The sequence below is a fragment of the Miscanthus floridulus genome, chromosome 10, assembly GCF_019320115.1.
Source record: "Miscanthus floridulus cultivar M001 chromosome 10, ASM1932011v1, whole genome shotgun sequence".
NCBI classification, from domain to species: Eukaryota; Viridiplantae; Streptophyta; class Magnoliopsida; order Poales; family Poaceae; genus Miscanthus; species Miscanthus floridulus.
Window position 1 is genome coordinate 19,298,081 of NC_089589.1, and position 13,958 is coordinate 19,312,038.

At 50.3% G+C, this 13,958-nt stretch overlaps 1 protein-coding gene across 1 annotated transcript; it reads right to left on the reverse strand.

Annotated features, from left to right (window-relative positions):
• Positions 1-379: 379 nt before the first annotated feature.
• LOC136488126 (uncharacterized) lies at positions 380-1,424 on the reverse strand. The gene is made up of 2 exons (XM_066485155.1): positions 866-1,424; positions 380-477 (listed from the first exon to the last, which is right to left on the reverse strand). The coding sequence occupies exons 1-2, from the start codon at positions 1,422-1,424 to the stop codon at positions 380-382; spliced, it is 657 nt and encodes a 218-aa protein (XP_066341252.1).
• Between the last annotated feature and the right edge of the window lie 12,534 nt (positions 1,425-13,958).

A 13,958-nucleotide genomic window follows, 5' to 3' on the forward strand; every position in this document is an offset into this window, starting at 1 on the left:
CTGACTCTCGGCGAACTCAGGCACTCGGCAAATTAGTTCTTTGCCGAGTGCCGGGCTCTCGGCAAACATAGGCACTCGGCAAAGAGTGCCAGGGGCAAACGGCATCCATGGCCGCCACCTTTGCCGAGTGTCTGCCGTTAGGCACTCGGCAAAGACCTGCCACATGGCCGGCTCGGGGGCCACCATGCCGGCTCGCCTTTGCCGAGTGCCACGTGGTCGGCACTCGGCAAAGGACCTCTTTGCCGAGTGCCAGACCTAGCACTCGGCAAATAATATTTTTTTTTGGTTTTGGCCGCCAGTTTTTTTATGAAGCATTCCTACAGTACCATGATCAACATGTTCAAATTTGGCACATTTTTAGTACATTTTGCTATATTTTTCACTTTATTTCGATTTGTTGAATTTTTCCGGAAAATGTAGGTTTGAACTGCGGGTGCATCGAATACATGTGATATTCGATGCACCCGCAGTTCAAACCTACATTTTCCGAAAAAAATCAACAAATCGAAATAAAGTGAAAAATATAGCAAAATGTACTAAAAATGTGCCAAATTTGAACATGTTGATCATGGTACTGTAGGAATGCTTCACAAAAAAACTGGCGGCCAAAACAAAAAAAAATATTATTTGCCGAGTGCTAGGTCTGGCACTCGGCAAAGAGGTCCTTTGCCGAGTGCCGACCACGTGGCACTCGGCAAAGGCGAGCCGGCCTGGTGGCCCCCGAGCCGGCCACATGGCAGGTCTTTGTCTAGTGCTGGCACTCGGTAAAGATGTAGTCTTTGCCGAGTGCCAGCCGATTTGGCACTCGGCAAAGTGCGCGGCCCACCACAAAACCGCCTGCGCACACACCACTCCACACACACACGCGAGCACGCCCGCGCCCCGCCGCCGCCGCACGCCACCTCGCAGCGCGCCGCCGCTGCCGTCCACGCGCGCCTCGGCCTGCCCGTGCGCCCACCCCGCCCCGCCTCGCCCCGCCCTGCCCCTGCCTGCCCCGGCGCCCCCCTTGGCCTGTCCCGCGCGCTCGCGTCCGGGCCGGCCCCCCGCCTCCGCCGCCACCCCAAAGCGCCCGGCCGTGCCCGCGCCGTGCCGGCCCCGTCCCCGGTCCCCTCCCCTTCCAATCCCCTGCCGGTCTCCCCCCCCGCGCCACCCTCCGGCCCCGCCCCTTCCTTCCCCCGCCGGCCCCCCGCCCCGCTTCCTTTCCCCCACCATGCCGCCCGGCGCACCGCCTCGGCCCCGTCCCGGCGCCGCCGCGCCGCCGCCCCCGGCCCCGGCCCCTTGCCGCCGTCCCCGGCCCCGGCCCCGGCCCCTTGCCCCGGCCGGTCGGAGAAGAGGAGGAAGGAGAGGAAGGAGGAAGGAAGAGGGGGAAGAAGGAGAAGGAGAAGGAGAGGGGGAGGAGGAGGAAGCGCCGCCAACCAACCCATCCCCGACGCCCAGCCATCCTCGCATGTTGTCGACCACACCTCGCTCGGCGGCCCACCAGTCCGTCCACGCCGTCCTAGGTACACTCTCTTTTCTCCTTTTTCCTTTCTCGTAGTAGTGTAGCCGTGTGTTGTGTTGTGTTGTGGTGGTGATGGTGGTGGAGGTGGTGGTGTGGTTGTGGTGGAGTAAATGGAGGTGTTTGTGGAGGTGGAAGTGGTGGTGGGGTTGTGGTGGTAGTGGTGATGGAGGTGGATGTAGAGTTGGAGGTGGAGGTTTTATGGCTTCATAATTAAAGTATATGGTTGTGATGTATGCTTGTGGTGTTAAATGTGTACTTGTGGATGTTTGTGTGGTTGCCGGCCATCGTGCCGATGATTTTTTGTAGGTTTTGGGAACCTCACCGTGCAGAGGAGGTTCTGCCGATTTTTTTTGGAAATGACAGTATTTTCTTGTTTTGCAGAGAAGAGCGGATCCGGAGTAGCCCCGCGCCGTGCCGGTCTGCCTGCACAGCGTCGCCTCACCACAGCACCGCCACCCTAGGTATAACCCCTATACCCGTACCTTGGTCGTAGATCTCGTCACCCAGTTAGGCGTCTCCCGTCCGAAAGAGATACGGTTCCCACCGTATCTATTTTGGATTGTCCACATTTTTTGGACAGCCTGTGGATGCGTAGATGGGTTAGCTTCCATGTTCTGCTCCCGTCCTAGTCGGAGTTTCGGCAGCATCTCCCCGTTGTTCTCCGGATACACACTCTCCTTTGCAGGACGTGTATCGGGAGAACAGCGGGGAGGTGCTGTCGAAATTCCGTCTCGGATAGGAGCGGAGCATGGAAGCTAACCTTATCTACGCATCCTCGGGTGGGATTAGGACCTATCCTTCACCTATTAGATGGTAGGAACACCGTGTAGATGCAATTGCTGGTTTTATTACTCGCTTACATATGTGTATGACAGAGGATGGATAACCGTGAGCGGATGTACACGGGCTACGCAAGTAAGAGCCATGAATGGGTTAGGGGGACCGGTCATTTCCTGGAGCATGCATTTGGCAGGGCTGCTAAAGGGTCGAGTCGGATGCCGTGTCCCTGCAGCAAATGTAAGAACACGAAAAGAAAACGAAAGAGTCAGGTGGTGAGAGATCTTTACAAACACGGATTCGTTGCAAACTATACCCGCTGGATCTACCATGGTGAAGGCGATCGTATTAGAGAGGAGGTGGTGAGACCACGCCTCGAGGAGTATGATGGAGATGCCGGGATGGCAGACTTTCACGATGCACGGTTCGTTGAAGGATTGGAGGAGGAGGAGGATCCAGAGGAAACCGCAAAGGCGTTCTTAGCCATGCTGGATTCGGCATAGAAGCCCCTTCACGAGAAGACAATGGTTTCGCAACTGGATGCCATTTCATGCCTAATAGCGTTGAAGTCACAATTGAGCCTAAGTCGAGACGGCTTCGATGCCATGTTGACAGTTTTGGGCAAACTGCTTCCGGAGGGTCACATCCTACCGAAGAACACGTACGAGTCACAGAGACTCCTTCGTGCACTTAAGATGCCGTATGAGCTGATCCATGCTTGTCCGAACGGGTGCGTCCTATTTAGGGGAGACCACGAGAAAGCAACGCACTGTCCAAAGTGCAAAGCCTCTAGGTTTGTGGAGGTAGACGGTAGTGATGGCAAGAAGAAATAGTCTAAGATCCCCGAGAAGGTCCTACGGTACCTTCCTTTCCTACCAAGGATCCAACGACTGTACATGACAGAGGAGTCCGCGAAACAAATGACATGGCACAAGAATGGCAAAAGATACAGTCCTGACAAGATGATACACCCATCGGATGGTGACGCATGGAAGCACTTCGATGACATGCATCCTGGCAAAGCTATGGAGGCTCGGAATGTACGTGTAGCGCTGGCAACAGATGGGTTCAACCCGTTTGGAATGATGGCGGCCCCGTACACTTGTTGGCCCGTTTTCGTGATCCCCCTCAATCTTCCCCCGGCGTCATTTTTGAACCCAGGAACGTGTTCTTGTCGCTGATAATACCTGGACACCTGGGCAACAATATGGGTGTGTTCATGCAGCCAGTGTGGGATGAATTGCAAGATGCTTGGGAAAAGGGGGTACTGACGTACGATCGAGCTACAAAGAAGAACTTCACAATGCATGTGTGGTACCAGTATTCAATGCATGACTTCCTAGCGTATGGCATATTCAGCGCGTGGTGTGTTTATGGGAAGTTCCCTTGCCCAACATGTAAGGCAGCTGTGATGTTCACCTGGCTGAACAAGGGTGGCAAGTATTCTTTGTTCGACAAACATCGTCAATTCCTGCCTGACAACCATGAATTCAGAAGAGACATCAAGCACTTCACGAAAGGTGTTGAAGTCACCGACCCCATTCCTCAGATTATGGGTGGTGCTGAGGTCCTTGCCGAGATAGAGGCTCTCCAAATTGATGAAGTCAAGGGTGGTTTTATTGGATATGGTACCGAACACATGTGGACTCATATATCGGGCTTGACTAGGCTCCCCTACTTCAAGGACCTTCTTCTTCCACACAACATCGATGTAATGCACACAGAAAAGAATATCACCGAGGCACTCTGGGCAACACTCATGGACATAAAGGAAAAATCAAAGGACAACATTAAGGCTAGACTGGACATGGAAAAGATGTGCGATAGACCAAAGCTAGTGATGAAGACCCCTGCGCCCGGCAAGAGATGGACAAGGGGCCCGGCCGATTACATCCTGAAAAGGGGCAATAGGAAGGAAATACTGCAGTGGATCAAGACGTTAATGTTCCCTGATGGGTATGCGGCGAATCTGAGTAGGGGAGTGAACTTCAAGACTATGAAAGTCAACAGGATGAAGAGTCATGACTTCCACATATGGATTCAGCGGCTCCTTCCTGCGATGACCCGGGGATACCTCCCTGAGCCAGTGTGGTGCGTACTGGCAGAGTTGAGCTATTTCTTCCGCCAGCTTTGTGCCAAGGAGTTATCTTAGGCCGCGATTGCTGAACTGGAGCGTCTTGCACCTTTGTTGCTTTGCAAGATGGAGATGGTCTTTCCACCCGGCTTCTTCCTGTCGATGCAGCATCTGATTTTGCACCTACCGCGCGAGGCATGTTTGGGGGGGGGCCGTGCAGGCCCGTTGGTGCTATCCAATCGAGAGGTGTCTAAAGGTTCTTCAAAAAAAAGTGTAGAAATAAAGCCAAAATTGAGGCTTCCGTGGCAGAGGCATTTATTTTGGAGAAGGTGTCGAACTTCACAACGGCGTACTATAATGAGACCCTTCCTAGCGTGCACAATCCACCCCCTCGTCACAACGCCGTCGAGAGTTCATCGAACCTCAGTCTTTTCATAGGGCATCTCGGAAGAGTGAAAGGTCCTAATGGCTAGAGGGGGGGGTGAATAGCCTAATAAAAATTTCTACAACAACACTTAACCAAATGGTTAGACAATTATGAGGCGAAGTGAGTGTTGCGCTAGCCTACTCAATAATGCAAGCCACCTACCACAATTCTAGTTTAGATAGTGTCAATTCACACAAGAGCAATGACTCTACCCTATGTTAGTGTGCTCTCAAAGGCTAACTAAAGAGCCACACCAACCAAGCATGCAAGCTCTCACAACTAGCTACACTAAAGAGCTTGTCAACTAGTTTGCGGTAAAGTAAAGAGAGTGATCAAGAGGGTTATACTGCCGTGTAGATGAATGAACCAATCAATCACGAAGATGAATAACAATGATGACCAATCACCTCGGAATCAAATGATGAACACAATGATTTTTACCGAGGTTCACTTGCTTGCCGGCAAGCTAGTCCTCGTTGTGGCGATTCACTCACTTGGAGGTTCACGCGCTGATTGGCATCACTCGCCAAACCCTCAATAGGGTGCCGCACAACCAACACAAGATGAGGATCACACAAGCCACAAGCAATTTACTAGAGTACCTTTTGGCGCTCCGCCGGGGAAAGGTCAAGAACCCCTCACAATCACCACGATCGGAGTCGGAGACAATCACCTCCTCCACTCAACGATCCTTGCTGCTCCAAGCCGTCTAGGTGGCGGCAACCACCAAGAGTAACAAGAGAAATCCGCAGCGAAACACAATCACCAAGTGCCTCTAGATGCAATCACTCAAGCAATGCACTTGGATTCACTCCCAATCTCACTATGATGATGAATCAATGATGTAGATGAGTGGGAGGGCTTTGGCTAAGCTCACAAGTATGCTATGTCAATAGAAATGGCCAAGAGTCAAAGCTTGAGCCGGCCATGGGGCTATAAATAGAGCCCCAATCAAATAGAGCCGTTATACCCCTTCACTGGGCAAAACGCGTTCTGACCGGACGCTCCGGTCAGACTGACCGGACGCTGGCTCTCAGTGTCCGGTCGCTCGATGTCAGCCACGTGTCCAGACTCAACGGTCATCAGCCTCGACCGGACGCTGCTCCTTCGAACTGACCGGACGCTGAAGCCCCTGCGTCCGGTCGTTTACAGTAAGCTCCCGAGCATGATCGGACACGTCCGATAAAACTAACCGGACGCTGAAGCCCCAGCGTCCGGTCGTTTCCAGTAAGCTCCCCGAGGCATGTTTTTTCGACCGGACGCGTCCGGTCCACCTTGACCGGACGCAGCCAGCGTCCGGTGCTCAACCCTAGCCACTGTGCCGTCTGACAGCTCGACCGGACGCAGCCTTTTAGCGTCCGGTCGCTGAGTGACCCAGCGTCCGGTCAGTAGACCGACGCCAGCATCATTTCGATCAACTCCATTTCAACTCTAACTTCTTCACCCTTGCTCAAGTGTGCCAACCACCAAGAATTTTGCATCCGGCACAATAGAAAATAGACATTTCATTTTTCCAAAAGCGCCGAATCCCAAACCCATCTCAACCCTGCAAACATCTTGTGCACATGTGTTAGCATATTTTCACAAATATTTTCAAGGGTGTTAGCACTCCACTAGATCCTAAATGCATATGCAATGAGTTAGAGCATCTAGTGGCACTTTGATAACCGCATTCCGATACGAGTTTCACCCCTCTTAATAGTACGGCTATCAAACCTAAATGTGATCACACTCTCTAAGTGTCTTGATCACCAAAACAAAATAGCTCCTATGGTTTATACCTTTGCCTTGAGCTTTTTGTTTTTCTCTTTCTTCTCTTCAAGTGTAAGCCTTTGATCATCAAAATGCTATCACCATTGTCATGTTATGATCTTCATTTGCTTCTCTACTTGAAGTGTGCTACCTATCTCATGATCACTTGATGAACTAGGTTAGCACTTAGGGTTTCATCAATTCACCAAAACCAAACTAGAGCTTTCAAAGAGGAAGCGCAGGTACCCCCAAGAACTTGCGAGATTATGAGTGGCGCACTATCTTCCTCTACGTGTTGTTGAACCTTGAAGAAGTGAATCCTTATCAGAGGTAAGTTCTCAATGAGCTTGTTACATACGCCATCACTATCCTCCACCTATCGATCCGACCCCCTTGTCTCTTATTTTTTTCAGGGAATTTATTAATGAATACTTGAGAGGGAATAGGGCTCCTTCCCCTCAAGAAGAAGACCATCTTCTCAAATATGGTGTGCCCGATTTTATTTCCTGGTTCTGTACGAAGGTACCATCCAACTCACCTCGTTCCAACTTTGAGATTCCACTTTGCTCCTAGGAGCGAGTAATGTAACGATCTACCTGGCCTCACCTTGCAGGCCCGCACGGATGCGGAAATGAGTGATGAATTGAAACAGGTTGGCAGGGGCTTCTCCCATAGGGTCAAGTCATTCACCGTTTATGATGCGAATGACTATCGCTTTCGCACGAGAAGCTACGAGGAGAGTCGGCCCAACCGAAGCACCACGTGCACCGGAGTTCGTACGCCCGGCATCGATGAGCGCGACTATTACGGCATAGTCGAAGAAATATATGAGCTCAACTTTGAGGGTCCCAAAGCTCTTAATCCTATGGTTTTCAAATGCCATTGGTTCGATCCTGAAGTCACGAGAAGAGCCCCTGAGATTGGGCAAGTCGAAATTCGACAGGATTCCGTCTATAAAGGAGACGATGTCTATATTGTGGCTCAACAGGCCAGGCAAGTTTATTATCTCCCATGGGCGTGCCAAAAAGACGAGAAGCTTACGGGTTGGTACCTTGTGCACTTGGTATCGCCGCGCGGTAAAGGGCCTGTCCCAAACGATGATGATTACAACTTTGACCCAAAGACAGATAGCGGAGAGTTCTATCAACCTGAGGGGCTAGAAGGGAGTTTGGAGATAGACATAACTTCGCTGATGGGCATGGAAGTAGACAACGACATCGATGAGGACGAGGGTGATGAGGTGCAGAATGCCAAGGACTTAAGAATGCTTGAGCGATGGAGGATGGAGAGCGATGGAGTTGTTGAGGACGATGTAGATGACGAGGACGATGTAGATGATGAGGACGATGGAGATGATGCCATTCGTGGATATGATGAGGACTTATACGAGCTCGACAATATTGATAGTAATGACGACAATAGTGATAGTGATGATGATGATGACACGCCAGTCATTGCCGTTCGTGGAGATAATTTCTAATTCATGTAATAATATATTGTTATTATTATTACCTTGCAATTATGTTTCATTCATTTTACATCTCTTTACAAGTACTTCTCGTTTATTTGTGAACAAGGGTTTAATCTTTGTCATTGCAGGCACTCGAAAAAATGCCGGGCGGAAGGCGGCAGCAACGACAGGGGATCACCTCGGTCTACTAGAGGGACCGCTCACCCACCGCCGACGAGGAGCCGCCGTCGGTGGAGCCGTCGACGAGCAGGGAGAGGAGGCCCCGCGGACGTCGCTCGGCGACGAGGAGACTGGAGTTGCCTCCCGACCCGACGCCCCAACAGGGGGTGACGACGACCACGACCGGTAGTTCCTCTTCCTCGTCAGACTCGGACCACGGGGGCGAGGCGACACCAGGGGAGACGCCTTCCTCAGGTTCGAGCAAGGTCTACTCGCGCGGGCCCTCGTCCCTCCCTTCAGCGCCGCTCACGCCTTCCCGCCGCCCGGTGAATCGACCCTGCGGTGACAAGTAAGTAACCATTGCTGTTTTCACTACTTGTTCATATGACATGTTGAAAATCGTACTTCAGACTAACAATTCTTCTTAATGACTGGTGCAGTAACTGGACGATGGTGAGTGGAGGGGGCAATGCATGCCATGTCAATGGCATCCAGAGCCTCCTGCTTCGGAAGCACTACCCTGGCAGGGTCACCCACGCCGGGGTGATAGGGCCGCCCTGGTCGTGGGAGCACTTCGCCAGCGTCGTGGACCCCGACCATGGCACCCTTGCGATGAGGATCAAGAGGGAGTTCTGGGTGAGTCTTCATCGCACCACATTGCTCAGTACTACGCATTCGTTGGACGTTCTTGAAATAATGAAATGATACATGATGTCTGTATGCAGGACTACTTCACGTGCGAGGATGGGAAACAGGCCGAGGCGGCGCGAGTGCAGGACAAGGTCTGTAGAGAGCGACTTAAGGACCTGTACCACGAGGGGCGTATCCAGTGCATCATCACCTACAATGCCGACGTGCTTGGCCGGGTGGTGAGGAAGAGGGAAGCCAGGCAGATGATGCTCCAGAGGGAGACAGACCTCACCAGGGAGCAGTACCTCCAGGTAAGTAGGAAACATTCATTCTGATTCCTTCCATGAAAAATAAGTAGGCTTCAATTCATCTTCTGACATGTCAAATACTTGATGTCATGCAGATGTGTCCTGCTTGGTGCTCCAAGTACAAAGACTGCTGGGTGGACATCGTGAACAAGTGGGTCTCGGAGGACACATACACTCAGCGCAGAAGCCGTTGGAGGTGCCGCCTGGAGATGCAAGGGCCGTCACACCACCAAGGGAACCGGCCCCTTCCAGTCTACATGGAAAGATGGGTACGCTTCTGTTGATCTATTTATTTATTTATTTATTTATTCTAGCGCTCAATTGTCATTACTTGTAATCATCTTTGTGTTTTTCTCGCAGTCCCAATCGCATGGTGGCCAGGAAATCAACGAGTTCATGGGGTACGCCCTGGCTCACAAGGGACCAGCGACAGCGGCGGATAACGTCTACAACCCGGAGGACGGGGCCGACGCGTACACCAACGCGAGCGTCTACCCCAAGCTTGCCGAGTACACCTCAGCGGCTCGCACGCGCCATGGGGAGGACTTTGATCCGGCCACCCAGCCCCTGGATACGGACCTCGTGATGAGGTTGGGAGGAGGGAAGCAGCACGGCCGGTATTGGATGGCCAACAGCGCAATCGAGTCGTCCTTTGTTCCCAGACTGAGCCAGATTCGACAAACCAGCACGAGCTCCTCCGACATCCCCATAGCACCTCGGCAGCCGAGCTCCATGCAGATGATGGCGGCATTTCAGGTAAGTATAGTTTTATTCGTCGTTCACTGGTTTTACACATGTACCTGGCCTTTGCATTGTTTAAACCGCGCGGGTGTAATATTGCAGGCCCAGCAGATGGCCCAGGCGGAGGCCCATCTACGGCAGCTGGAGGCTGTCCAGCAGCAGTCGGCGCGTCAGCTGGAGGCTGTCCAGCAGCACTCGGCGCGTCAGCTGCAGGACGTGGCGACCTACTTTCAGGGCCTTCAGATCCCGGGTTTGGTCCTGCCTCCGTTGCCTCCCTCGCTGTTCGCTCCACCCCCTGCTCCTAGTCCTACAGGGACTCCGGTGAGTATATATGGTTGTTTATTGCTTTAGCTTGTGCGGCCATCCTGTAGGTACTAATGAGATCGCTTCTCCTTTGTGCAGGCACAGTCGGCGGGTTCGAACCCGACTCCTCCAGGTGGCCCTTCTCCACAGCACGGGTGGCCGGTTGGCACGGTTGGCCCGACTCCACAGTACACGTGGCCAGGTGTCGTTCCTCCGTCTACGCAGCACGGGTACTCCGGGTGGACAGGCGGCCATCTTCCGCCGCCCGGGTGGACGTTCTAGGGTGGCCCTTCGCAGCAAGGGTGGCCTTCGTGGCCATCTGGGAGCTCTTCACACTCTGGGGGCCATGGGGACCAAGGGACGCAGTAGGTACCTCTCATTTCGCTTTTGGACTTGTGATGGTTATGTTGGACTAGTGATGGATTGGCTTCTGTGAGGGTTATGTTGGACTAGTGATGGATTTGTATGGATGTACTTGTGATGGATGGATTTGTTACGGATGAACTTGTGGATGGATTTGTGTTGAATTGTATGAATAGAATGTGATATATATGTGTGTTGAATATATGTGATATTGCATGGATGGAATGTGAAAAAAACTGAAAAAAATTTTTTGCCCAGATTTGCCGAGTGCAAACACTCGGCAAAGCTGGGGAAGTTTTTCCCAGCACAACAGCTTTGCCGAGTGCTGACAGGACAGGCACTCGGCAAAGTGACAATAAGTTTGCCGAGTGTCAGCACTCGGCAAATATTGTTTCAAAAAAAATTACTTTGCCGAGTGTCTGTCATACCGGCACTCGGCAAATATTATTTTTTTAAAAAATTTAAAACTCTTTTTCGAGTGCCTGCCACGTCAGCACTCGGCAAAGAAACCGGCAGATAACGGTGGATGTTAACTTTGCCGAGTGCTGACATGGCACTCGGCAAAGAATTCTTTGCCGACTAATTCTTTGCCGAGTGCTCTTTGTCGAGTGCGGCACTCGGCAAAGCCTTTGCCGAGTGTAGAGCGGGCTTTGCCGAGTGCGGTCTGCACTCGGCAAAGAACCAGAATCCTGTAGTGATTATGGTAAGAATTACAGTTAATCATGTCTTGACAATGTTGGCATATGTGGGGTCAGTAAGATCAACGTGTTGATTCTATGTGTTAGCATTCCCACAATGTTTTTCGGATCCCGGTCGTTATCATTAGTTCATTTTTGCTCCCGTTTTCCGCCTTGTCGATTCGATTTCGTTTTGAAGTGAAAACAGGAAAGATCTTATATCTACACTGATCCCGTTCGTGAGGTCTGGCCCAAAGTATAATAAGGGATGGTCTCTTCTTTTTTAGAACAAGGGAAAATTTCAGTAAGGGATGGTTGGGCGTATGTTTTGTAGAAAAAGAGAGTATTCCTTTGCCAGAAAATTGGTCCTCACTCCTCACCTCCTTACCTCTTCACTCACAACTCACAAGGGCGTACAAATACACTGCATCACCTTCAAAGTTGAAATAGGGCGGCACCACCCTACCCTGGCAGTGCTCGGTGGCAATGGCAACAGGGACAGGAGAAAAGGCCCAGTACAGGCTGCGCTGCGCTGCCTGTATGAGAGAACGAGATACCCACAGGGGCAGGGCACGGCGGACCACACAAGAAGGCCCAGCAAAGAGTGACGTGGCGCATCGCATACTACTCTAGCTGGTAGCTCTCTCTTCTCATCCCCTCTCTAGGTTGGGTTCTCTCTCTACCCACTGGCCACTGCACTGAACCCCATGCTCCTACCAGTACCAGGGCCTTGTTTAGATGACCCCAAATTCCAAGTTTTTTTACTCTCTCTCCATCACATCAATTTTTAGCCGTTTGCATGGAGCATTAAATGTAGGTAAAAAAAATAACTAATTGCACAGTTTAGTTGGAAATTACGAGATGAATCTTTTGAGCCTAGTTGGTCCACGATTAGACAATATTTGCCAAATAAGACGAAAGTGGTACTATTCATCGAGTTGCAAAAAGTTGCAATCTAAACATGGCCCAGGCACGGGGTTAGAAATTAATATTTGACATTGTAGTACTTTGGTTTGTATTTAATAATTATTGTCTAATCATGATCTAATTAGGCTTAAAAGATTCGCCTCGTAATTTACAATCAAACTTTATAATTAGTTATTTTTTTATCTACATTTAATACACCATGCATGTGTCCAAAGATTTGATGTGATGAAGAGAGAGTGAAAAAACTTACAATCTAAACAAGACCCCACTCTCCCAAAAACCATGGCTCACCAATCATGACAGTCGATGGTACACTGCCCCTAAACAGTGCACACCACCACATAAAACAAAGGGTAGCATCAACAGTAGCATAGTGGTCTGTTCGTTTCGCTAAAAAAACCAGCCGAAGCACTATTCTGACTGATTTGTTGTAAGAGAAAAACACTGTTTCGACTAAAAAAATAAGCTGAAAAGTACGGATTATAAGAGAAGCGAAAAATACCAGTACACCAGTAGCACAGCAGCACTTGTGAATTGGACAATGCAATGCGGTGCTGTGCAGGGTAGCAACAGTGCCCTACGCGCACGCGAGGCCCGACCATATTAAGGATGGCAACGAGTTGGGTTCGGATCGGGTGGAGTCTCCGTGCACCCAAAACCGAAACCCGAAATCGAAACCCGAATCCGCCCCGAAAACCGATTCGGGTGGAAATCCATCACCAAAACCAAACCCGCGGATACCCGAAACCCGAACGGATACTCGAAACCCGTGGATATATATACACATATTCACATGTATAAACAAGAGGCAACAAATAATAAATATTTTCAGGAGTCAACTTTAAATAAATTTAATAATCTAAGTAAACAAATTATTATTAGTATATTATAAAACATGAGTTTTAATTCCAAATGATTTATTTCGGATATCCATTGGATATCCACGGGTGGAAAACCAAACCCAAAACCGAATCCGATTGGTTTCGGGGCCCCGAACTCGAAAACTGTGGGTGAAAAACCATCCCAAACCCGAACCCGCAGAACCCGAAACCCGCGAATATCCGCACCAAACCCGATCCGTTGCCATCCTTGGGCCATATGCCCTTTGGCTCTCTTGGGTGCAAACATAGGGCTTGTTTAGATTGAAAGTTTTTTCAACTTGATGAATAGTACCACTTTCGTCTTATTTGACAAATATTGTCCAATCGTGGATCAACTAGGTTCAAAAGATTCATCTCGTGATTTCCAACTAAATTGTGTAATTAGTTATTTTTTTTACCTACATTTAATACTCCATGCAAGCGGCTAAAAATTGATGTAATGGAGAGAGTGAAAAAACTTGGAATTTGAAGGTGATCTAAACAAGGCCATACACAGGGACACGGTCGTCGTGTGGGTTCCAATGCAACTGCCATCAGCCACCTTTGATGTGCTGTATTATGGCATGCATGGTAGCTACAGCTACTACCAGACACCAGCACCAGCAGCAGCATGTTTCATCGATGCAATGCAGCTACAGCACAGTAGGAGTACACCTCAATCCTGAGGAGCCCCAACAGGCCAACGCTTCTGCCCAGTCTGAACGAGGCTGCAATGGCATCAAAAAGTTTTGGAAACAGAGGGCCTGCCTGGTTGTCGCCTCTTCATCTTTTTTTCTTTAAGAAGAAATGCTCGCCTCTTCATCTAGCACTAGTGTTAGTGTGTTACGAAAACATACTAGTAGTCTTAAGTTCAAAAAAAAAAATAGTGGTCTTAGACATTGGCGCATGTATCTCCTATCCTGTAACTCTGCCCAAAACTCCGTGGTTTGACATGGAGCTCTCTTGAAATAAAATAAAATTCCAGGTG

Bases quoted from the DNA above. Each gene is read 5' to 3' on its own strand.
- LOC136488126 (XM_066485155.1), bottom strand. From the start codon at position 1,424: ATGGGTTGGTTGGCGGCGCTTCCTCCTCCTCCCCCTCTCCTTCTCCTT. The intron at 478-865 runs GTGTGTGTGTGG...CGGAAAATGTAG, and splicing joins CGGGGCGCGGGCGTGCTCGC to GTTTGAACTGCGGGTGCATC.